A 25,968-nucleotide genomic window follows, 5' to 3' on the forward strand; every position below is an offset into this window, starting at 1 on the left:
GAAGTATTCCTTAGCATGGATAAAGCTAGCTGAAAAAAAATGTAATGGAAAATGAACTGAAGCTGGCTGTTCATCTAGATATTTTGTGGATGCAGCTGATGGGTCTGGAACAGTTTACCAAAATTTTTCCTCCTTGTTTCTCCCTGGTAAAAAGAAGAACGGCAGGAGCTGTCTGTTTGGGGTTAACGGGGCATTCTTAGCCTTTTGGTATGCGTTAAGTGTATGGTGTGTCTATCCTTTTGTTTTCCATTGCTGACAAAATTGCCTTTAAAGTCATATCTGCGTCATGAAGGAAGTAGTTGATTACTCAAGATTTTATGTTTATGTTTACAAATCCTCTTGGGAGGGGGAAAGAACTCTCTGAAAATATGACATGTGAAGAATTATAGTGAGGCGTCACAGTTAAGGGCTCAGAATGAAGAAAGGCCATAATTAAGGTTGCCTGTGCAACCTTCACTCTCGCCTTTCCTCTCTCTATTCCCTTATCCACACGGTAGCCTTCAGCCTCAGGTCTGAGGATGGCTGGTCCCCGCCGCCTGGACGCAGCGACACAAACGGGACGCAGCCCTGCCTGGTAACGCAGAGTGCTTGTACCCGCTGCTTGCTGCACCTTCCTCGACGCTGGGAGAGAAGGACTGGACTTGCAAAGGGAGGCGAAGGGAGCAAATGGCCTTGAGGGGGCAGTCAGAGCTAGCTGGGAAAGTGGAAAGTCAGAGATGGTTTTACTGCTTTGAATTGTGGGGTTGTTAAAGCATCTCAAGCTAAAGCTCCTGTAGGTAGCTTCTGTACAGCTTTGGCGTACTGTACGCACTCCTCGCTCTGCCGGAGAGGGGCCTGCAGTGTCATTAATTGTGAACTAAAACTACCGAGCTTCAACGTAAAGAAATTTGCACTTTTGGAAATTCAAATGTCAAGGCATCCTATTACTGGCAGCGAGATACCGCTTGCTAAAAGCCATTCATTGTCAAAAGCAATAAGTTCAGAACTGTGTTTGGACATGGTTTTTTTGTCAGCCTGCATTTCCATCATGTATTTCTTTTGCTATTACAGGTGACATTTCCACTTTATTTCACCAGGTTTCTTTGCATTAAGACTTCACTACGGTGTGCCTTTCCTGTTTTTTTACCCTATTTACATTGTGCGGTTGTAGCGTATTGCATTACCCATCCCTGCTCGGGTTTTGTTTTTTTAGGCAGATAAGCTCCTTCCTGCTCAGATTGTGCTAACTGTAGAACTGCCTTTTTGATAGCATTCATCGTCGTGCCATTTCAACAGGCAGAAACCTCTAGCAGTTATTTAGCTGAAAGTTGGCTGGAAAATTGCTGCGATGTGAAGGCACGGTGAGAAGTGGGGCTTTTTTAGTAGGCAGTAGTGTCCTGGATGCATACACGTATTGTTGTACACTGCATAGCATCATTCATATGGATCTTGCCACAAAGGAAAAGGCGCGCTGTTAGATCTCTGGTTTTTAAGAAAGTTGCAAAGTGGACCTGGTTAGGCTTACACTTATTTGTTGCTTTGGATTGAGGATTACTACACATCCAGATAAAAGGAAAAAAAAAAAATGTTGCATTTAAGTGAATTCTAGCTTGGAATAAATAAATATATAATCGTATTATAATTCATCATGTGGACACAATATGAGACTTAAGTTTGTGCACTAGTGCTTTTTAGAATCATAGAATAGAATCATTGAATAATTTGGGTGGAAAGGGACCTTTAAAGGCCATCTAGTCCAACCCCCCTGCCATGGGCAGGGACATCTCCAACTAGATCAGGTTGCTCAGAGCCCCGTCCAACCTGACCTTGAATGTTCCCAGGGATGGGGCATCTACCACCTCTCTGGGCAACCTGTGCCAGGGTTTCACCACCCTCATTGTAAAACATTTCTTCCTTCTACCTAGTCTGAATCTCCCCTCTTTTAGTTTAAAACCATTCCCCCTTGTCCTGTCACTACAGGCCCTACTAAAATGTCTGTCCCCATCTTTCTTCTAAGCACTCTTTACGTATTGAAAGGCTAAGTTTTTAGCCTAAAGAAAACTGTAATTATTTCATTCCTCACCCTGAAATCAAGACTTCAATATTTCCTTGAATTCAGCTGTACTGTCACTGCTGGTAACTGGTGGCTGGCAGCGGAACGGTTGACCCAGCTCAGGTTGCATGGCCACGATGGGATGCTGTAGCTGAGCCTCCAGCAGAGCTTTGCCATCTTTCTGGGTAAATGGTCAAAAATGCAAAATGTCATTAAGAAATCCATCACCATCCAGCTTGCATCCGTGCTATGAAATACCCCGGGTACCACCCAGAAACGGGGCAGCGCTCGGCTCACAGCCTGTACCCAGGACCGAAGGTCAGAAGATGAGCCGGGCTCAAGCGAGGGGCTTCTGTGCGGCTCGGAGCCGAAGCGGGGGCAGGAGCACTGGAATCAGCTCTGCGGTGAGGACACAGCTGGTGTGGCAGCCGAAGGCTGGCTGAAGTGGACATCGGGCTGCTGAGATCGCAGGCTGCAAGCGCAGAGAAAATGGCTTCGGCGAGGCTACCAGAAATCTTAAAAAAAGTGTTCCTTTCTCTGAAACTTAATACAAAGCTTACTGCATCATGAAAGACAGCCTCATGTCCACCCTTGCTTACAAATGTCTCTTCATAACATCACAAGTGGCTGAAATTCTGATTTTCAAATGACTACTGTTTTCCATATAAACTAGCAGAGGAGGAAAGAAAAGAGAAAGCAGAATAATTTTGTCTCAGTGTTTATTAGACAGTACAAGCCATGAGGGATGGTTAAGTAAAGTTAACCTGAATGACACATGGACATGCCTCCCTTTTTCTCCTAAAAAGTATTAACATTTAGAGGCTGGAGATTTGCATTCATTCCTAATAGAACTTTTTTAACCAGTTCTCTATTATTATAAAAATTAAAATTAATTTAATGTCAAATTAAATCAAAAGGATGAGCACTCAGAATGTTCCAATGTAGGAAACAGAAGATGGGTACCATAAATTAAGCAGGTTTTTGGTGACGCTGAGATCTTGCATCCTCCACTGACAGTGATTCAACTGCTTTATTTTTTGGTGGGTAACCATGCTTGTGAGGAACCGAACTGTGAGCGCCTGCCTGGGGTTTCGCGTTTAGGCTGCTTGACTTCTCTGATATTTTATGAGCCATATACTTTTCAACTGTTTTTACACATCAGTGTTTTTCCAGAAGTAAGCATTGAATTCTCTGGAAGTCTTTGCCCAGGAGGATGTCATGCTAATTAATTATATTGCCGTAAGGAAAGCAACAGTATTCCAGGATGGTCAGAGACGAGAACATCCAGCTCTGCCCGTAGTTTGCCTTGGCTTTGCATATTTGTGTGTTCCTTGTTAGTGTTTATCAAACTCAAATTATTTTTCTCCAGATAATGTTCTCATTCCTGTGCTTGTCCTGCTTTCCTCTGCATCCTCTCAGCTTGTTTCCATTCTCTTTTCTGTGGCATTATCACTTGTTTGTTCCTTTTTTTTTTAACGAAAGAGACCCAGACTACCCAGAACTGTACCTGGATCTGTTGTAGCTGTCGCAGCCTGATTTGTTCCTTGTGCAACTAGAACATGGCCAAGCATCTGGCTTTTTGCCTTGAAAATGAAAATCTTTGCAAAAAACTGCCACGTTTAATTCCTGTCCTGAGAAGGAAGGTTTACCCGCAGTAATGTTAGCGCTGTGCCTACATTCCTATCCCTTTTGTAGGCATGATTTCAGTCTCAAAAAGTTGGTACCAAGCTTTAGCTTCCAAGTTTCTTTTAATGATGGGTATAATTATTTCTATGGGCATAAACAAAAAAAAAAAAAAAAAGAGGGGAAGGACTGGTACTCATCAGTATCAACAGAGGCAGCTGAGCCCCGGTTTGTAAAGGAATACTGTAATAATTTTAAATGTGAATGCCACATTGAATTTTCAAGTGTAAGCAATAGGAAAATGCCATTACTTCTAAGTCCTCTCTCATTTAAATGTACCGTTTAATAGATTGAAACTTGTCTACCTGTCCCCCCAAAATCAATATCTGCCTTTTCTTTTCATACAACAGCTAATTCAGTCAAAAAAATAGTCTTACAAGGTTGCTGTGGATGATGTGGTAGTCCTTGTCTTGGCCATACGTGTTCAGCATTTCAGCTGTGTTCAGCTGGTCTGAAAGTTAATACGCAGGGTGATAAACTACTTCTCTTCAACTGCGAAATGTTTTTGTAACCTTATTTATATCTGTCGTGACGCCATGTCTAGATGCAGAGGGGCCGTAGCTTGATACTGGTGATACAGAGCAACAAAAGCACACAGCATTTTATCAGCTCTTACAGCATTTCTCCATTGTCTCATCCAAATGCTGTCCTTGGCTTTCTGCTTGTTTTTTCCTGTTTTGAAAACTTTTAAGCCTTTACAAATGCTTTAATCGCTAATTATAGGAGCGTACAGCTCTCCAGATAACATATATGCAATACTGGGATTCAGTCCCACTTCTCCGTCCTTTATGGAGCTCACTCTTCTTATAAATGATTTTTTTTTTTGTATAGTCAGTTATGGGTAGCTCCTGGATTTCTTCATTTGGGTCCCACATTCTTCACCTGCAACACCACTGCTGAAAAACAGATGGTTGGTTCTGTCCCTCAGCTTCTAAAAACTTTAAATATAATTACTGAGCAATAACCTCTGGTAACTTTTAATTGTTTGAAGCTGACCAATAGCTGAGTCTGCCTTTTCTTGAAATAACATGTTTGTAGATGGTTAGCAACACTTTCTGTTTAAACTAGCTGTATGCCCAGGTTTTAAGGTGAACATATTTTGTTAAAAAGCATTTAGTTTTTGAAAAACAATTGTGTGGCTGGTTACCTTTCTGGTAACTGGATAGATCTCACTTGATCCTGAATCATAATGTTTCTGCAAAAGTAATGTATTCTGTATTTTAGGGTAGCACCTAGTAGTCTCAGCCACTAGGTCATCCTGCTGCCTTGGGGAGAGAATTACGCCGATGCTCAGAGTTTTTTAGAAGCTACCATAATATACCATATTCTGAATTAAATCCAAGTTGATAGGCACGTACCGCTCCACAGATGAGTTAGCCAGGTCTGGATTTTTCTTCAGATTCCAGCTGAAGCAATTATTTCAGGTTTTGTCTAGTATTTTGCATTCTACACATTTCACAGCATCTAACTGGGATGCTATTTCATAGCAGGCTCGCTAGGAAATACAGACAGAGGAACCACCTGTGCTTTGAATGCAAGGATTGTTTCTGTCGTAGAAGAATGCGATCCCATTGACAGACTAAGTAGCTGCAGCGATCGGCTTTGTAAGGGTTTCTGCCAACATTGTTAGCTACACTACAACGGTAATTCCGGTGGCTGAGGCAAAGCTATTAAAAAAGATCCTCACGTTTGGGGAAAAAAATCTGTAACCTCCACAGTCAGTGGAAGAAGAAAATTTCGTTGTAGTGTGTGCGCCAAATATTGTTCTTCAAACAAGAATTTCAAAAGGCTTTCATCACTTAAATCGCCTTTGTACATGCAGAAGACAAGCGGTGTGGATAACCAAATTAGAGTGCCGCTGCATTTCAGCAGTATGAGAACGGGCACTCTCTTCTCCACGGTCCTCAGCACCGTGGAGGAGATGGAGGAGCAGGTCTGCATGAGTCTGACCAGGGTAACGACAAGTCCCCGTATTCTCTTCTGCCTTGGTAGGAGCATATATCTGACAACGCTCCTTGGAGTAGAAAGTAACTCAACTATGTACAGATTGACTGACAGTCCAACAAAATGCTGTTGCAAGTACAGCCTCGTTAAGTGCCTTATGATAACTTAGAAAATGACTGCTTTGTAGGCAGCCGGCAAAAGTAAATGCCAGTGGTTTCAGCGTTCGTACTAAGCAGAAAAACTCAAGCCGGTTTGGTATGATTCACGTTCTTGCCAGACCTGTAAAGTCTCACAGTCCAACGTTTGATGTGGTGGAGAGACCTAACGATACAAACAAAGCAGATTTGCCTTTTTTTCCCTATCCCAAGGGAGGACAGACAGCTCTCCGGTCTGAACAACCGTATCAGGCATATCCTGATGTGCAGCCCAAGAAGAGAAATCCAGAAGGCTAGCAGGGGTTCACATGCCAGCTTGTTCACCTTAGAAAGTTTGAGTTTCAAAATCATCAGGAATGGTTTGTTAAAGGCATTGACAAGATGAAAATCTCTACAAGTTTATCTTGAGCATTAAGGCTTAACGCGCTACAGAAAGAGATTTCTTTTTTCATTTATTACGAGTATTCTTCAATGCCAAAACAATACAAAAAAAGGCCAAGGACAAAGTCTGGAGAACCGTGGCAGATGTTCAAGGTGCAATGGGTTTTGATCCCAATCAGTTTTCCTTCTCCTGTCTTTGCTTTTCTCTTTCACCAGCCACTTTTTATTTTTCTGATTTTTTTTTTTCTCTCTTCTTCTCCCTATCCCTCCTTCCCAAGCAGGGGCTCACCAGAAAATGTATTAAATTAAATGTATGCTGAAGTGCTTTTACTTAGCATAGGAAGGGTTGAAAAGACCAAGCTGACTTAACCCTTAGTGAATTTGGCTGATTACAGTATGTTAATGCTTTTTGGCTTGAGAAGATAGCTCCTGTTGAGAGAATCAAGCTATGAGGCTGAATAATAGAGTGCAGTGCATTTCGGTTAAAATTCTGGTTATTACAGGAGAAAACAGATCTCTTTCCAGATACAGGCATGCCAGATTTGCTCACCATTGAGACGTTAACCAGCTAATAGCTCCATTAGTAATAATTACCTGTGCTCTGTCTTTATTACCTAATATATTTTACAATGGAAAAGGGCACACTAACCTTTTATTCCTTTCTTAAAGGCGCAAGATCTGAATGTGATCGAGGAAGTGATCCGAATGATGTTGGAGATCATCAACTCCTGCCTGACAAATTCTCTTCATCACAACCCAAACTTGGTGTACGCGCTGCTTTACAAGCGGGATCTGTTTGAGCAATTTCGAACTCACCCTTCCTTCCAGGACATAATGCAAAATATAGATCTGGTGAGTGATACATTATTTAAAGGATGCTTACACGTTGTTATTTGATCTCTTTATCCTTTTGAGAGGTGGAAAATATTCATCATCTCTGTCAGTTTATTTTAGAAAGTATTAAAATGTTGAGTTTCTCTCCCCTATTTTCTGGGCCTCCACTGTGACTTCTTTTGGACAACATCTTTAACTTGGCAGAGCCAGGGGGATTTGGGATGCATCTGGTAAGGAATCCCAACCTGATACACATCTTTCAGTCCCCTAAGGAAGGACAGTGTTGGCTTCTCTTAACTGCCCCTTGTTAGAAACCTGTCTTTTGGGGGAGAAAAGCAGATTTTCATCATCAGCCAATCTTTTTCTTTTCTCTTACACCCATCACGAGCCTATTAATGAATATGGGGGATGTTTTAAAAATAGCTAAGAGCAGACATTCAGCTGCCTTGTTCCCTGGGCTGTATCTGAATGTGTGTGTTGCTTTCACCCGCAAAATGTCTCTCCACAGCAATCCCTTTGGGTAAGTAGACATTTTAGAAGAAAACAAAAGGAAATAGCGGTGGATCAGAAGCTGTTACTGGTGTGGCTCTCCATGGAGTATGACTTTGGAAAACAGTTAGTTTTTAATTAATTACTGCTGCATCTGATAGTGGCTTTAATGTTCATATTGAAAACCTGAGTAATGATTCCTGCTAGAAAATAACAGATTTTAAGTGCAAGAAATATTTCTCTGTCCTCTAGTCAGTATTTGCAGAGCTGAGCAATGCTTGAAGTCACGCTGTGACCCCTGGATATGAAATACTGGAAGGGGAGGCTGAACAGGATGCTAAATTTCTTGCTGCAGTGAATAGTGCATTTATTCAGTGTGAATAAAAATCTGCTGAGGTTCTGGTTTGATCTGCTTTTATTTTAAAATATTACAGAAGATTGACAGATTTCTGATGATCCATAAAGGAAAGTAATTTTAAATGTCGAACTGAAATCCTGCTCTGTACCTATCCCTTCCTCTTCTGTTCTCACTTCATATTTTCTGGTCATGCAAGAGGTTGGAGAGCAGAGGATTCGGAGCTCAAAACTCTCCAAACTTTTGGCAGCTGCAGACTACAGCCAGCATGATACTGCCTGGATGATTAGGACAAGATGTCTTCAAGTTGTGTAAAGAGAGGATATGGTGCAGTCTTCATTCTTGACTGAGATAGGGACCTTCTCTGGTTACTTGTCCACATCCAGGAAAGGTGGTGGCCAGATCCTTCTGCACAACAGCCCCATGCCTCTTGCAGATAGCAGCACGTCCTTTCCTTTGTAACACTTAAATGTAGGTTTTCCTCAACAATTTAAACAATTCCTCCCCAAAACTATTTAATATTGGGTTACAGCATAATGCCAGTTACATTCAGAAACTATTTAAAGCTTTCCAAGGGAGCATGTTGAATTTTTAAATAGCTCCTTTGTTAGGGAAGCAAGGATGTCAAAAAAAGATTTTTTTTTTTAAATGTACCTGTCACCAGCTGGCAAGTGGTGAGAGCTGTCAGGCTCGAAGATCTGAATAAAAGATTAGATTCAGCTGACTCCTCTTCTACCCTGTCACGCCCTCCACTTCGTACACAGTATCGGCAGCACTACCATCATGGACAGAACCGGTCTTTGTCTCATGTGCTACAGCCAGATTGTTTTAACTGGTCTTCCTATCCCTTGAAAAAGTGCCAAATCATGTTAGTTTTACTCTACACATGGGGGGAGCTTGTCTGGAACCATCTGGGCAGTGTCTGAGAAGAACCAAAATGAATTCCTGGCTCCCAGACTTTGCTCAGGCTTTTCTCTGCAGTGGTGGAGGTGGGAGCTCCATCCTCACGGCCACAGGACGTTGTGAATGTCTGAAATGTTGGTGTGCTCCAAAAGGAGTCAGAAAATCATGGGGGGAGAAAAAATCTTTAAAGATTTGGGTCAGTAAATTCCTAAACTGTGTCTTGCTGGAAGCTGGGAGAGTGTATTCATGGGGAGGATATCCCTATTCTTGACCTGCTCTTATATTCTTATTTAAGCATCCATCCCAGCCTACTGTCAGAGACAGAATAGTGAGCTGACCGGGCTTTTCGTGTGGCCAAGCCTGGTTATTCAGAGGAGGATGGATCCACCAACTTCCCATGTATCAGGGAGCCATGTTGGGTTTCAGGCTGCCATGCTCAATGTAATTTGGTGGCCCAAAGCGTGTAAATCGTAGGTGTAAATGGTAGATGTTGCAGCTTTTGGTAATGGAAGGGTGGGGAGGAGAAGTTACCTTTCTGAAGACCCCAAAGCATGTCTGCAGAGGCTGTGCTACATCCTGGTTCTCTCCATCAGTACTTTTTCTAGTCATTAAACGGCAATGTACATTTAGATTATCTCCACCCACACTGTAGTGGAAGTATGAGTGTAATTTCCATCATCAGATGCCACTAGAGGTCCACAGGAGCAGAAAGTGCATTTTATGTTCTGGGTCACTCCAAATCCTCCTTACATTAAGTGTAAGATTTTCTGATCCTAAGCTCTAGTCCAGATTTGTATTTCATATGGAAATATTATCAGACAGCATGGTAATGTTCTATATTGAAGAAATCTGAATAAAATACAGAATACGTGCAATCTCTAATGATTTTGGACACTAAAACAGTTGCCAGGTTGCTTTGTCAAGAATGTATAAAATGGGTATGACATATCTTGACTTCAATAGTTGTTGGTTTTACTCTGCTGCATATAATGTTCTCATAAACCAAATAGGAAGCACGGAAGAGGTGAAAATGCTAAAATGTGGATGCAAAATTAGTTGGAAAATGTGCTGAGAAGATGTAGTTGATGGTGCAAAGGGAAGGAGGAAGGAGGCATCTGCTGCAGTCCTGTGTGGGTATGCAAAGGGAGAATAGCTCAGAGGTGTTCTCTAAGCCTGCTCATGCTGGTGACTTCTTAGCTGGATTACTCTGGGTTTAGGCACCATGGAAGAAATTCTAGGGAGAAACAAGAGCTGTAGAAAACGGGATCTCTAAGGACAAATAGAACGGGTGCTGATTAGCCAAAGGAAGGCTAAAGGTGATGTGATATTTTTCAAATAAAACACTGCTGTGAAGGGAAAGGGAATAACCTATTTCACGTACCTGTGGATTCACAGGTCATAAGGACAGACTTTCTAATGTTAATAATAACGGAGCACTGTGGTAGGTTTCCAGGGTCTTCAACATTGGAGACCTCTGGATAGCAGACCTTTGGCAGGACGACAGTAGGGCAGAGGACGGGGCAGACATGTCTGTAGGCACACGTGAATATGGGGATGGCTCTGCAGCCCCACCAGCTCCTCAGACCAGAGCGGCAATTGCCCAGGTTAACTGTGGGACAGACTTGGTCACAGTAACTAAGGCCTTTGCTTCAGGTTTTGGACCATTCAGGTTACTCTGGAGATAACACATAACCTCTGTGTGCTTCTTAGTTGAGGCAAAAAAACGGGTAGGTGTTTAAGGGTCATTAGCGTATAGAACACTATTTTATTGACAACTACTTACCTGCCTCTGGGTTTTTATAAATAAGCTAAAAATCACCATTGCCAGCTGATTGGGAACATATGGGAACAGTTAATGCTGTACAGAAGAAACTGAAATCAAAATACCTTCTGTTTCCTATTAATTTATTTTTCATTTTAGAAAGTCATCTTAATAGGATATTGTGCATCTTGTTTAGCTAAATGGGATATTCTTCCTCTGGATGGTGAACAAAGAGGAATGCTATGGTTCCTGTTCTGGCCTCCTGCAGAAATGTTTCAGCTGTGAACTATCTACATGCCTCCATTTCAGAGGTGGTCTATAATTTGGGCAGCAACCTCAAATGTGTCAGGAATTTGGTGGAGGCTCTTCCTTAGCAATTCCTAAAGATGAGTTTGGTTCGTGGCCATCGTGAGAACTCGCTGGCTTCCATTACTTTCCTATTTCCTATGAGCTAGTGATAGATATCGTGTGGTTGAACAGGCTTAACTAGGAGCTGCTAGAATTTTGTTTGCAAAATAGTCTGATAGAAATCAGGAGGTCGGGAGCAAGGGTTTAGTGATGCAAAGGATTCGATTGATGCAATTTCCTACTAGGAATTTAATTCTCTGAACATATTTCCCTGCTAGATTTTAAAATCTGTTGAGTTGGCTTGGCTCTGGCATAGCAACTCCTATTTCAAGACCTGCAGGACTTGCAGTGAACATTAGAACTGATCTTTCATGGTTTTCCTTAAAATACCCATAGAAAAACCTTGATCCTGCTAGTTACGGCCGGCTAAATACTTTAAGTGATTTTTTTTTTTCTTTTTTCTTTTTTTTTTTCCTCCCCACTCCTACCCACTTTCTTTGCTAGGAGTGGGGAGATAAGAAGAGCAGAGTACCTTGAAAAGTTCATGTATCTTTGAACATGCTCCTAGTTTCAAGGTGAATCTGAAAAACTTCAGTACTTCAAGTTTGCTGATAAACCTTTTGTGTTTCTCCTGCTATTGAATCACCTGAAGCCGTTTCGTCCCTTCTTAAATCAGCGAGGGTTGGCTTTGCCTCACTTTTGCTCCAGGACAGAAGGTATGACTATCGGCTGCTGAACATTGCTGTGATTTATGTTTTCCTAAAGAAGATACTTAGCTGAAGTGCTAATCCTGCGGTACTTTATGACAAGAGGTTTGTTTTCTCCTTTTCTTCTCCTTTCAGTGTGCCGTCAGTACAGCGTGTTACTCTACCAGGGGTGAACGCGGCTGGAAATGTAAAATAGCCGATGTCAAAATGTGCGTCTTTCTCTTTTCATCACCTTCCAGAGGAAAAAAAAAAAAAAAGACAAAAAAGGAATCAGAACTTTTTCATTTGGTGCCAAGTTATTTTTTTTTCTCTTTTGCAGAGTTAACCTTGACAGTGGCGGGCAGAGGAGGCAGCAGTGAATCGCGCTGTTATTTTTAGCTATGGAGAAAGCGAGGAGCTGTGGTGTGTGTTAGTTAGGCTGCGGCACTGGCTGGGAATGGGCTGGGGCATCGCAGCACTTCAGCATCCGCTGAAAGAATCCAAGTGGAGAAAACATCTTGTCCTTGATAGCTCTGCTGCTTGGTGCATGCTCTAGTAAATAGAAATATTTCTTCACTTCAGCCTTTCAGCCCTATTGAAAACAATAGATGGGTGAAATAATAGACGTTGTGGTTATTCCCTCATAATCTTAAAAAAAAAGTCCAAAAACTACAATGTCTCTTTTAAATCATTCTAGCTTTCTTGCAGCACTTTTCATCTCTGGAAATACTTTGTAAATTTATTGTTTAGAAAACAAAAGGACTAAAGATGAGTCTCTTAGGGAAAATTGACCTCTTAACTGGAGAAGCTTTATGAAAACCAATTTTGGAAATCACTATAGAAAACAGTTTTTGTGTAGAGATCTTGAGTATATTAATGGTGTATTAATACAAAGCCTGGAAATCCCTGAGCTGATGGTGACCAAGCCATGTCGCTGCATGCCCCTCGCGCCGCGCGGCTGGGTAGCTTGCACAACCAGAATCAGGTTCTCCGCACAGGGCAAGGTGCTGCAGATACACCGTTTTATCTGGACGCGGATAAGATATTCCTGATGAGGGGTTGTCTAATCCAGGATTAGACGTGCCTTTTAATCTTTGTTAATATGGAAGCCAGATTCGAGGAAGAGCTTTTTAAAACGGGTTATGTGCCTTGCATGGAGAGGGCCTTTCAGCGCGCAGCATGACTTGGATACGAGAAATTCACAGCGACTCGTTAAGTTTCTTGTAATTCTTCTTCTTAAGCAGTCTTTGCAGTTATTTTCTGTTTTCTTAGACCAGTTGCCCAAATAATTAATGAGAAAAATAATTTTTAGAATATCAAAAAATGGACACCGTAAGGAAAAAAAAATGTCCATCTCTCAGTCTAGTTCGTTTGCCCGGAGATTTGCTTTTTTCTATACATTACAGTAATATGCTCAGCATTGGGTTTTAAAGCATGTGCTAGAACTTGAAACTCATTTAATATTATCCAGCCAGTTTGCTTTTTCTGGTTCGTTTTCTTAAGTGGACAAGGAGTTGAAATCTGTTAATTTTCATGATTATTTTAAATGCAGCTGTTACTTATGTGTGGAAGGTAATTAAAGCTCTTTCAAAGGAGAAGGCTACTCTTCCTTAATATTATGTTAAGCTTTTATATTTCTATATTTGGGCAGATTACTAGGTAAAGTGTTAGACCTTCTGCTACAGAAGAGACGGGAGCTTGGGCAGTAGGGATGAAATGCTGGATGCTTTTTGGTTTTATTACTGATCTAATGGTAATAAGCAAATGCCTCTTGTAGGATCTCCTCTGTATAACTCATCTTTCCCCGCCCCCCCTTCTCCCTCCCTTCCCCCCCCTTTTTTTTTCTTATTTCATTGGGGTACTTATTGGGTACCTGAGTATCTCATTGGGGTACTGTACTATCAGGGTTCCTATCAAGAATTACTCCAATTCTATATTGTCTGAAGTAGTAAGGCAAATAATGCTTAGAGATAAGTAGTATTATTTAAATAGATATTTTTCATTTCAGTCTTCCACTGCGTACCAAAAATAGCCATTCAAGGTTCTGTGAAATGCTGACATAGCCTGAAAACACTGGAAGCCTATCGCACTTTTGTTCTGTGTGAAATATAACTCAACCAAGATTAGTACCTTTACCACAAAAACATAAAAGTCTTTTAAAAACATGTTAAGATTGGAGGCTTTGACTTTCCAAAATAGGAAACGCCAGAATTCAGGTAGTATCTGTGAGCTTCATTCAGTTTTTTTATGCGTATGCATTATGATAGTATTTTATCCTTTTGATTAAAAGCCGAATATTAAATTTGGCTTTTGTTGTGGTTTAGCAGAACTTGAGCTAACAAGGCAGCACTAGTGGGATGGATGCTCTGGGTGAGCCTGCCCTGGGCGAGGATAGGTTTCACCAGTGATTACTGACAACAGAGGAGTCTTGAAGTGCAGGAAGATGGGTTTTTTTCTTTCGAAGTTTGTGGGCAACTTGCTCGTTCCTCTATGAGCTGTGTATCCTCTACCAGCAATTTGTCCCAGACTCTATGCCAAAACCATGTCAGCCTCGCGCCGAGGTCCTTGCACTCTTTGCGCAAGCTGTTTCTTGCCATTTTCCTCTGTAATTTCTGGTTCCTCCCTCCACCTCCTTTGCTTATGAACTCAGCACATCTTCCTACTCCTGGTTTTTTCCAAGGATCAGAGATCACAGCGCTACAGCGGGTCCTTATCTGTAAGAATGTCAAACCTACCTGCCGCATCTGCCAGAGGCAATGAAATTCTCCCTTTTATTCAAGTACGGAGATAATCGTAAGGACAGCACAGAAGGTTAAACCTGAATTTTCTCTTGACTGATTTCCACACATCTGTTGTTTAAAACAAAACAGAACCAAAAAAAAAAAACCAACAGACCACAACAACCCCAAAAAGCAACTTCCAGCAACCGTCATCTGTCTCTATCTCGCTTGGTGCTTCAGTTTCTAGAGAAAATTGGTCTGCGATCCAGCAAATCTACCTGCTCAAAACACGGGCTAGGGTTTCGGGGATCACAAGAGAGGAACAACAAATTTGAATCTCACAGTAATCAAGCCATCAGCTGTCTTTGTTTTATTAACAGCAGCTGAGCTGGGAGGCATAATTAGGGTAATGGTTTCTGGCTCCAGCTGTGTCTCACTGCAGAACAAAGAGAGCTCAGCAGAGATTTTGTAGTATCATACACTTTTCCCCCCTTCTGCTTGGGAGAATTAACAAAGATGACTCGATGTGCTGGAGGTTGGGATTCAGATACAAGTGGACATCAGTACTTTTCAGAGGAGAGATGTCCAAAGCCTACAAGATATCAGGGAACCAACATGTGCAGTGCGTGGAAGCTGTGCGTGGCTCCAGCCAAGGGGTAGCTGGGTGCTCACGTGTGCATGGGCTCTACCAAGTGGCTCTGACCATCTTGTGGTACTTTCAAAGGACTCTTAGTAGGTGTTGAAATTTTGCCCCATACCCTTTTTGCATTGTTTTGAGTTTCGGATCCCCTGCGTGACTGATGAGTTCCTCTGGGATAAGGGATGGGGTTTGCAAAGTGTGCTCTTTTTGGATGAAAGGAGCTATAGAAATGAAGGTTTTCTGATGTCCCACATGGAGAACTGCCGGTGGGATGTCTGCTTCTGGTGTGACCTACTGAGCTTGGAGAGGGATAAAAGTTAAAGCCTGACCTAACTGTGTTCTAGCTAACAAGGACCAGCTGGGTCACAGAAAGGGGGTGGGGAGAGAAATATGGTGAAAAGCAGCTTGGCCTCACCAGGGAGATGCATGGAGGATGAGAGCATTGAAAGGGAACGTACAGGTCCTCGGGCCTGGAACCTGTGATGGAGAAGGTACATGGGGGACTTCGGGTGGTTAATTTGGGGAGAAGAGGAGCTTTGTGGGCTTTTCCCCCTCTTTCCCCCCCCTTCCAACTGCTATGGCTTTGGATGCTACAAAACCCCCAGGCAAGTCATGTAGACTCTTGTAGTTGTATTGAGATATTTAATAGTTGTCTTAAAGCCTTCTGTCCAGGAGTCATTGAAAGTGTAAGGATTTTACTTTAATGCTTGAAAATGAAAGTAAATTTCTAGCCCAAACTATAAAAGCTAGTCTGGAAGGCCTTGAAAATCCTGACGTGCAGAAGTACTGACAGATAGAAATATAAGCGTATGTCAGTGCACAGTACTTGAAAATGTAAATTTATTAATTCAGCTGTGTGTGTTAAATTGTAAAATCATCTATCCGTTAAAAATGACTGCAGGAGAATACTGATAATTCTGCTAATTTGACATTAACGAAATCTCCCTGGCTGCGACACAAGCAATAACATGATTATTCTTTACAAAATACAGATACGTTGATCCAGGGAAAGAAGATGACAGCTTCGTGTGTAAATTGATACAAAGATCTCTTCTTTTCTATTTATTTCTGTGCTCTGATTTTTCATTCCAGGTGATCAGCTTTTTCAGCTCCCGATTAGAGCAAGCTGGAGCTGAGCTGTCAGTGGAGCGAGTTCTGGAAATCATCAAGCAAGGAGCTGTTGCTTTGCCCAAAGACAGGCTAAGAGTAAGTGCTCAAGACCTCATCAATTAATGTGTACTGTTCCAATCAATTACATACATACCCTTTATATCCATAACGTCAAAAGATCATTTCTCCTATCAATAGCGGCAGATAAGGGGTTGCATTGTGGATTGCCATATGTGTCTGTTTTAATTTCAATTCCTAATTTGTGCTAACTGTTTGGATGAGTTTTCTTGATTAGTTATTAAATTGAAGCGTGTGGAGGAATTAACATTTGCTGAGGCTAAGGTTTTCTTCATCATATCTCGAAGGTGCAATCACACCTCTCCATCCATTGTTTAGTTAAGCTGTAACCAAACTTTGATCTTTTTTTTTTTTTTGTTAACTTAAGTCTTCTTTCTCTAGTGCTCTGCACCTCCACCTGGGTCTATATAAAATGCTACAAAGATAAATTTCTGGGACTTTAGTTAAGAATTAACCAACCTACTGAAAATCAGTTCAGAACCTGTAAGTCTCGTCAGCGTGATAATGAACTTTCTGTATAATCCTGAGCAGACCCCTTCGTTCTCTTCTGAGAATCTCTCAAATCTTATGAGGGATTTACCAACTTGACAGGTTTTGTGAGGCTAAAATCCATTAATGGCTCTGTGATGTTTAAATACTGCAATAATGAAATCTGTGTAAGTAGGTAAGTAAGCAAATGGGAGTTATATGTGTTTTTTAAACACACAACGCATTTTCTTCTCCATTATGCCAAGTGTATTTTAAATACTGTCTGCTTTCTGCAGAACCATTTTTGTTCCTACTCCATGATAAGAGAGCAGGAGCATCTTCTCACGATCCACTTCTTTTGTGATAACTTTAGGAAAATATCATCTGATAAGGCACACTGAGTACACACGGCCATTGGCGACGGCTGGTAATTTATTTATACCTTGGTAATTTTAAAACACCCAGTGGGAATAGTCTAGCTGGCTGCATATACTAATGTCTTTCCTACAGTTCCCTGTGTCCCTGAGATGGCACGTACTTAGTCGCTCGGACTGAATTACTGCGGGAGAGATTGGTCTAAAGTCCGAGTCCTGAGCCGCAGTACAGGAATAGCCTACGTAACACCAGAGGAGTTGTTGGATCCAAATCCAGCCCTTCAGGTTGTCTCCTTGCTCCGCTGTGATGCTGTGAATACAGAGAAACACTGGACCTTTTGCATTTTCTGTGACAACTTATTCTTACGTGCAGATAATTAAAAGCTCTGATGTTAAGAGGCTACAGTGATTCCTTCTTGACATAGAGCCATCGCTAAATAAACTCGCTGCTTACAAAAAAAAGGTTTTATCAGTTACTTAGTGTGCCAGATTGACTTGCATGTTGGGCCACAATTTAAAGAAATGTTGTTTCTGGAGTGAAAACCCATCAAGTTTAACTTTTCTGCATTAATGATACACAACCTTCAAAATGACATGTTTATATTGCCACTTAAATCAACAGATCAAAATTCTTTGACAAGCGCCAAGCTCTGTAAGTCCTCACCAAGCAGTCGAGTACTTCCAATTTTAAGGATGCTTATAGTGTGACTTGGCGTGTGACCTTTCCTCCGAAGGACTTGAGTTTGGGGCCAGGGCTGCCAAGTGAACACAGTCAGTCTGGCACATAATTCTTCTACACTGCCCGCTCTCACCTACTGGGTTTTATCTTTTTTTTTTCAAAATCCTTTTGCTGAGCAGCAGTTTGGCCAGAGCAGGTTACTCCTGCAGGGAGAAAAGTTGGTGACACTGACCTTGGTATCTGTAATGTCATGCATTAATTTGTAAATGCAAATAACATCCTTTCTTTGCACAGACAGTAATGATGAGCAGCACGTGATTCTCTCCTATAGAAATGACCTTGTGAGAATCCGTGCCCTCTGTCCTTGTACCTCTTCCTAGGAGTCTCCTCAGGTCTTCCCACTTCAGTCTCGGAGGTTTTCAGGGGAAGTATTCTAAAGCTCGACAAAATCATATTAAGATCAGAGTAAAGATACAGTTACACAATAACTCTGGCAACTCTGAGGAATTTCAGCAGCTAAATAAAGTAGAAAGCTTTAATCCACATGTCTTTAATGACACTCTCTGGGCACGTCTGGATGGGTGGGAGCAGCCCTACCCACAGTCGCGTTGCCTGCACAGTAGGCTCCGTGGTGTTTGCATCGCTAAGCTCACATCTGCGAGCTGGAAGCTGTCTAGCTGCGTAGACCAACTAATATTGCCTGATGAAAGGATATTTTTCTAACGCAGGCTGGCTTGGGCATAGCCAATTCAGAGAAGTGGCTTCTGGATAGGAGCTGGCTTGTGCCTGGCCAGCTTGGACAATGTGTGGAGGAATTATGGGTCTGTTGCATCTGGGTTGACGTGACCTACACGTAATTACGACATGCAAAGCTGTGGAGTTTATTCCTAGAATTTATAGATCAGCTTTGCAGTTAATTGCTAATTAATTTTCAAGCCAGTCTTGCTTTTTGCCATAACATACTGAAGTGCTCTAAAGTACAAGAGACCCCGCAGAGATATTACTCCTACCTCCTAGAAATTACCATCTTCAGCTAAAGCACTCTGAGGGAGGCGGTTGAAACATGAAGAGGTTATGATTTGGAAAAATGAGAACTGAAGCTTTTACTCACTTGCTTCCCTGCAGCTCAGACAATGGTGGTTTTTTTCTTATTTATAAGTACCTAATGTACGCACAGATAAATACAGTGAATGTTTTCAAGTTGCTTATCTCGGCCTTTGTCGAGGAAGTGAGCATTCAAGAGGCGTTACATGTATTCAGATCTTGAGTCTGTTGCTTAGACCATAGTTCAAACATGAATAAACGTCAACTAAAAATAACAGCACTTAGAGCCACGATCCTGATCTGCATAATGGTGCTTATCAGTTTTGTAGCACACCCTGGTACTCCTGCTCCCTTTCTCTGTGGGAAGCAACATGGGATGAAAAGTGAGCATGTGTGTTAGCAGTAGGTCTTTTTTTTTTTTTTTTTTTTTTTTGTATGTGTGTTAGGAAAGATATCCTGCGTTTTCTTAGCAAATAATTACTGGGAAATGGGGCATCTAACTCGTATTTTCCTTCCAGTCCTGGAGCAATCTGACTGGAGACAAACAATATAATTAACATTATTTTAAGCGTATGCTTTTAGCCGTGTACTGTGAAAGGCAGGGAAAGTCCAAGCTGAGTAATTAGCCTTTTAGAAGACTTCTGCATAAACAGAGAGATAAAGGGCAGGTGCTGAAATCAAGAGCTGGTTATTTCTCCTTCAGACTGTGGGAGGAGATAAATGAAGTTAATATGCCCGGGACGGAGGCAGAAGCCACGGCGTGGAGATAGAGCTGTCTCCTTCGCAGACGAGCAGCCCACAATCCAGGCTCCCTGTTTTATTGCAGAAGCTTATTAAAGGCAATTTAGAGATCATAGTGATAGGTGAAAATTGGCCTCATTCTTTCTTTATTTTTATTATTTTTTTAAAGGTCTCAGGCTGCCTTTCTTCCCGTTGGTGAACTATCTGTACTTTCAGGATTAGGAGCGTGAGAGAAGTGGGACTGTGTCTGGAGTCTGCGAGTTATCTCGGGATTTCAAGGGGAGTTAGCCAGCAGATAACCGCTCTTTTACAATAAGTGGGAAAACTTGTTTCGAATGCCAGCCAGTGACTGGAAGCTGACATTTGGGCTCATGGAATGATCACACTTGGGAGGCCACGTTTAATGCTTTAGAAAAGAAAAGTTCCCATTAGCTAAGCCACTTAAGGCAGAGATTTCATTTTTGTGAACATATTCTGAGCTGTTTTTCTCCTATTCCTTTTCTCCCTGTGTCAATGAGTATTTTGTCATCAGTGTGCATTCTGTCATACGTTCTTGATGTGTTATGCAGATATGCCGTTATGCCATTAACTCGCACCTTTTTGGTATGGTACAAAATTTAATATTTATTGAAGTGCATTCTAGTTCGACAGGCGTTAAAATTTCACAGAATATGTAAAAGGAGCAGAGGTAAAAGCCTTCAGTCTCTTGACAGAACAAGTTTCGCTTTAGGTGTTAAAAGCACTTTTCATAGATTTCCCCTTCTATTAATGACGTACTTCCAACTCCTTCAACTTCCATTTGTTTCATTGGAGAAAGCCCCTAATCATCGAGGCACCGGAGCGCAGGGGAAAAGGGTAAATTGTCATCGGAGTGATGGTAGATACCGCCTGGCAGCTGAACCAGAACAGCTTTTTGTCCCAGGCACGTCACCCCGCTCCTGGGGAACCAGCGCCAACACCAAAAGTTCGGCTACCAAAAGCGTCATAAAAATACCATGGTTGTTGGCTGAGGTGGCAGTGAATTCGACGGGGGACATCAGGCGTAGGTACTTTCAACTCTGGAAAGAAGGTATAGCCATAAAAGAAAGTGCATGTGAAGTCCCCAAAACTGAGGGAGTCTAAACAGTCTCTCGGTTTAGCTACGGAGCTCTCTGGAAAGGTTGCCCTGTTTCTGCGGATGCTCCTCCTAGGGAGGAGACATCAACTGTTCAACAGTCATTGGTAGTGTCACACCTAGTGTCACACCAGGCGGAGGGGCAGGACGTGGGCAGCACTCACACGGCGCCCCAGATTGCAAAGGTAAATGGTAGCATTTTATATGTATGCATCCTACCTAACGTGATGTTGATCCTAAGAGACCATCTTCTGTTGCCCCGTCTTCCATTACAGTTGCTCCTGATGATGGTGGTTTTTTCCAGAGTCCTGATGTCCTTAGTCCTCAGTGGTTGTTATTTGGCCACGGCAAGATGCTGGCTTCAGAATCCAGACCAGTGGTCTTTAATGATCCAAATTAAACCTTGGGGCAGATCTGTAATTCATAAGCTATGTACAGCTTTCTTGCATTTGTTTTACTGCTGTAACAGTACCTCACTACCACGGGTTTTAGGTAGAAGACTGCACAAATTAACTCTATGACATTGTAAAGAGGTAGGGGCAGAGGAGCTATGGAGACAGCAACTCCTTTACAGAGCTCTAGGGCATAGCAGTAAGCAAGAGAGACAGAAAACTTCCTTAAAAAATAAATTCGTCAAATTCTTCCTGATATTTATGTTTTTCTGGCTGAAGGGTCAAAGATCTTACTACAGTGGAAGCCGATTGTGTCTAATACATCCTTAGGTCTGATGCTAGGCAGGCATCTATAATGCAGGCTTCCTTTTGCTGACCCTCAACTGCCGTTAACCCTTAACCTGAAGAAGATCGCATTAGTAAGAGAAGTATAAGAAACTTTTAAACACAGTGCTTTTTGGGCCTTTCCAAAACACCAAACATATGCTAAGGTTAATAATATTTATGGATTGTATATTTCCTTCTGACAATTTATACCCTCAATTAAGATGTCAAACTTCCCTGCTTCCGTGAACTGACCTGTAAGTGATGAACAATAATTCACGTTTCTTTTGAAGGCATTTGTTTTAGAGGTCAGATTCCCAGAGACCTCGGGTAGAGAAGAATATACTCCCCATCCCTTGAGAAATATGATTTTGGGTAATCAAAATTCCAGGAAAAATGATCTTGAAGGTTTTGATGGGCTTTGTGGTCAGAAAATAACTTATCATCATGAAGCTGTGAGTAGGCAGTCAAAGACATGTCTGCACTCAGCTGACTCTGGCTAATCTTAAGTGGGATTATAAACCTGTCTGTCTGAACCAGGGCAAACCCTTATGCAGGTGCTTTTCCATTAATATAAGCCCAGCTACTTAAATTGTTGAGAGTGAGTTGAAACTAAACTGAATGACACCACTTTATAATAAGTATGTCCAAGCAGGAGTTTATATCATTTAAATCTATTTAATTAAATGGTGCAAACTTGTTTGTAGGCAAGATCTAAAGTATGTGAAAAATAGTATGGAAAAACTGTGACTATTATAGTACTTAAAGTTAGGTACTTGCTGATGTACTGCATCATATGGGAACTCTTGACTGTGCATTGCAAAAAGAAAGTCAGAAGTCAGGCTCTTAGCTCCATAATCCCAGAAAAGAACCAAAACTTTGGAGCTGTAGTTCAGAAATAAATACCACCGTCACTTTTGAACATTATAATCCACAGAAATGCTTCCTTAGTAGGAGGTAGACTTGAGTAGCTCATTAGAATATATAGCACGGTAACAAATTTTGCAGTGAAGGCCATATATATTTTTAAACAAAATTGCAGCCCTTATGCTTGTTTAAACTTTTTTTTTATATGCCTGCTTATTTTTTTAACACTGAAGAAGCCAAGGCCAAAGTAAATTAGCTTTACCATCTGTGGATTAGAAGTCTTTGAAATCTGGTGACTCCTTTTGTTCCCTGGTTAAAAGTGGATTTCAGCAGTCTTTAGAGAGACTTGTTTGTAGCTATATAATGCAAATACAGTTGATGAGTTGGATTGAATACTAACAACACTTCATTTTCAGAAGCATCCTTCACGTAAGATAGAAGAAATCTGTTAACTTAGAAGTTTTAGGGAAAATGAAATAAATTATACTGCAGTCCTTTGAAATGTAGTTTGACTTGAAACTTGCAATCCATGGAAAGCCATGGAGCTTCATATTGCTGGACTCCAGACGTTTGAAATGTTGGCATAGTCTGGTAGTGTTGGTGAGTCACTTATAAAGCATATTTATTTATTTTTTTAAAGTTTGCTTTAATATTTTTAAGTAAAAAAACCAACCAGAACTCTTCATACAGTTACCATTCCAGTAGGTTTTTGCATGGATTTTGAATGTCATACATGTCAAGATTTGATTTCCTTTGGTGTGGTGTAAGACGAGTCCTTTTGCACATAAGGTCTTCGTTACAGCTGAGTACATTATCTGTTTGAATATTGCCAGGTCTAACAGCGGTGGTGTGTACCGTGGCATTCACAACCTCTCTTTGGCACTCCCAAAGAGAGTTAGCTAACGCTGTAACCGATACCATATTTATATGTTACTCTCAAGGCTATTTGAAAGGGGGATGTGCTCTCCACCTCTCTCCAGGTGTCTTCTGAACGTGAAAATTATACAGTATCACATTTTTTAAATTACTTTTTTAGCATTTTGGGGAAGGGGAAGGGACCGAAAAAAAACCCCACCCCTCAAATGGCTCCAGGAAGCTTAGTTTTTCAGATGTGAATGCTCCTGAGAACCCAAACAAGTTAGGTTTGCTTTTACATAGCAGCTGTCAGTCAATTTTGGAATTAAAAACAGCTTTTTAACTTCAGTTTACTTCAGTGGTTATAGATTCTTCCATGGGGATGGAGAAAAATAAACAGTAACTTTTGGCATTGTTGACTAGAACAAGAAAAAAAAAACCAGTTATTTTATTTTGCTTGTCTGCCTGGCACAGAGTTAAAAACATATTAATGCTTTTCTGACACCTCCCTATGGAAGAGTAATATAAACATCATTGCAGCATCAGCATCGGAAAATATGCACTAGCAAACTCTTGAATCTCTGATCTTTAAACTGTTTCTCGTGTAATATCAGTTTCTTACTGTAAAGGAGCCAAAATCTCTTTGAACAGAAAATAATAATCATGCTTTCAACTTGGAGAGAGCACTGCATACAGCTTTTCAGAGAACTTCAACCTTGTTTTCTTTCTAGTCACCGAAACATTCATTGCTATATCCTAACGCTTCAGAGATCCATGGGAAAAATCCTGCTCTCGCTGGAGAGTTTTGCTGTTGGCTTCAACACTCTTAAGGTTTTCAAGCCGTATCTTCACGCTTATGAGATGCCACCAGGCACGATGTGAGCAGGACACTGGGCAGGCGCCTAGGACTTTGCATATCCCGTGGTGGGGAGTATGTGGCTCGTACTGACCTGCGTTAATTAGGAGGGAAGAGGGACTATGCTTCGCTTTTCTCTGTCCCCTTCCTCCCTCGTTTCCCTGGCTGCTGTTTTGTAGGACTCGCATTGATTGAGCGGTAGCTCAGAAAATTGAGATGCTGCGTCCTGGCTTTGTCTTTGCTGTGTTGCTTTAAAGGACAGCATGGGACTGGTTTTTTGCACTGCATCACTGTAGATGTAAGGAGACCAGCCCCATCGCCTAAATCTGCAGTATTTCAAAGGGCTACCAAAGCTGTCCATGCCTCTGCAGGGCAGTCACGCCCACGGTGGTCAGCAGTCTGGTAAGGATCTCACAGCATGAGATCTTTGTGTTTCTTCCGATGCTGTGTGCGAAGAGAGCAGCAAAAATGAGTCTGTGAGCTTCTGAGCTTCAGCCAGCTTGGTTGAAGTGGGTTGAGGGAAGCAGCTGGAGGAGCGGAAGAGGTGGAGGTAGAGCCCTGTTAAATGGTGAACGATCAGCTCGAAAGAGCTGGGAGTGAGTCTTGGTTACCCACACTAAATCCATTCAGCTTTTGCAAGCTCTCGTGTTGAAACGGATGGTAAAATGTAAACTATTCAATGAGTAATTTCTCTTATACAGGTTATAATTGAAATAAGACACTGATGGCTAAATCCCTTCAATGTGCTTTGACTGCTCATTTTAGAAGTAGTATATGAATGCTAATATTACAGTGCTGGGTTTTGCTTACGCCAACCAGTCTGTGGTATACCATACCCTGCAGTATTATTCTCCATTTTAATGCTGCAGCCTGAAGAGAGAAGAAAGTAGACTACTTGTTTTCCTGCCATAGCGTTTCTTGCCCGTTCTGCAATGATGTGCATGGAGTCATCGCAATATTTGGTAAAAGCGTAGCAGTAGCCCCAAAATTATCAAGGATCCTTTCAGAGGCAGCAGTATTGTTAATATGAAAATGCTCTGAGAGAAGAACTGATCCTCTTCATGTCCCTTTCAGGAATTCTCATGGCTTTTCTCATTTGGGGTCTAAAATGTGCATTAAATAACATGAGTAAAGTCATGGAAGGAGCAGCAGAGATGGGACTCCTGGAGTTTGTTTGCTCTACGCATAGACCTTGGTGTGTCTGGGAGTCGTGCTCCGGTATTCCTCCAAGGCCATGTACTTGTTTACAATCCTGGGTAGGTAGTTAACATAGAGAACTGTCTTTTTTGATATTCTTAGCTTGTGTTTGTCACAGTCTTGAGCAGAATGCATCAAAGATCCCAGCAAAGCAATGAGTAGCGGTGTTGTGATAAAGGGCAGACTGAGTCAAGTGAGCAACATTTCCCTTGGGAGCAAGAAATAATTTATCCCAGGCTTTCCAGAGAACTAAAAGATGCAGTAAAACTGAATTCAGACACTTTGGTTGAGAACAAGCGTAGTATTTCTTTAGCTTCCCCAACTTCCTTTTTAGATATTTTGGGTTTCAGTGAAATGATGTTCTGCTTCCCAATAAGTCTAGAACCAACAGTACTTTCTCCCTGTCGCTGTGACATCTGGTTGTGCTGGGTAGCTAATCCATTGCAGACGTTGTTGCTATTATAAGCCTGCAAGCCACTTGAAAAGTTACCCAGAATTTTGGTAATGAAGGGCCTGAAGTTATTATTTGAGCTTCTCCCCCCCCCCCCCCCTTTTATCTTCCCTTCAGGGGTCATCAGACTGGCAATATTTTTTTTTACAAGCTCAAACTTTAGACTTTTAAAAGTTCAAATCTCTGTGTGTCAAGCTACTTGAATTTCCTGTAAAAATGGTGAAGTTGTGAATCAATTTGTAATAATATGAAAGCGAACAAACATTCAGGTTAACTCTGTATGAAAAGATGGCATTTAAATAGATCGGAAAATCACAGCTGAGCTTGTGTTGAGGCACATTTGTCATTTTGCAATTAGATCTGTTATTTACTGCTAAGATTCAGCAAGACTATCAATCACATTTATGAGGATAACTTTTCAAAAAATCAATTTAAAGTTTAAAACTGGGAATAGTTTAAAACTGAGACTGACGTTCAGCTTTCCAC

The 25,968-nt window shown here is 41.5% G+C and overlaps 1 protein-coding gene across 6 annotated transcripts in view; it reads left to right on the plus strand.

Moving 5' to 3' along the window:
• Window positions 1-25,968, plus strand: part of LOC142075123 (dymeclin) — a 222,816-nt gene that overhangs the window by 175,472 nt on the left and 21,376 nt on the right. For all 6 annotated transcript variants that reach the window (XM_075136150.1, XM_075136151.1, XM_075136155.1 and 3 more), the window contains 2 exons: window positions 6,865-7,047; window positions 16,025-16,138. In XM_075136150.1, the coding sequence (XP_074992251.1) occupies window positions 6,865-7,047; window positions 16,025-16,138 (297 nt within the window). The remainder of the gene's footprint in view (window positions 1-6,864; window positions 7,048-16,024; window positions 16,139-25,968) is intronic.

This window comes from Calonectris borealis, chromosome W (assembly GCF_964195595.1).
Source record: "Calonectris borealis chromosome W, bCalBor7.hap1.2, whole genome shotgun sequence".
NCBI classification, from domain to species: Eukaryota; Metazoa; Chordata; class Aves; order Procellariiformes; family Procellariidae; genus Calonectris; species Calonectris borealis.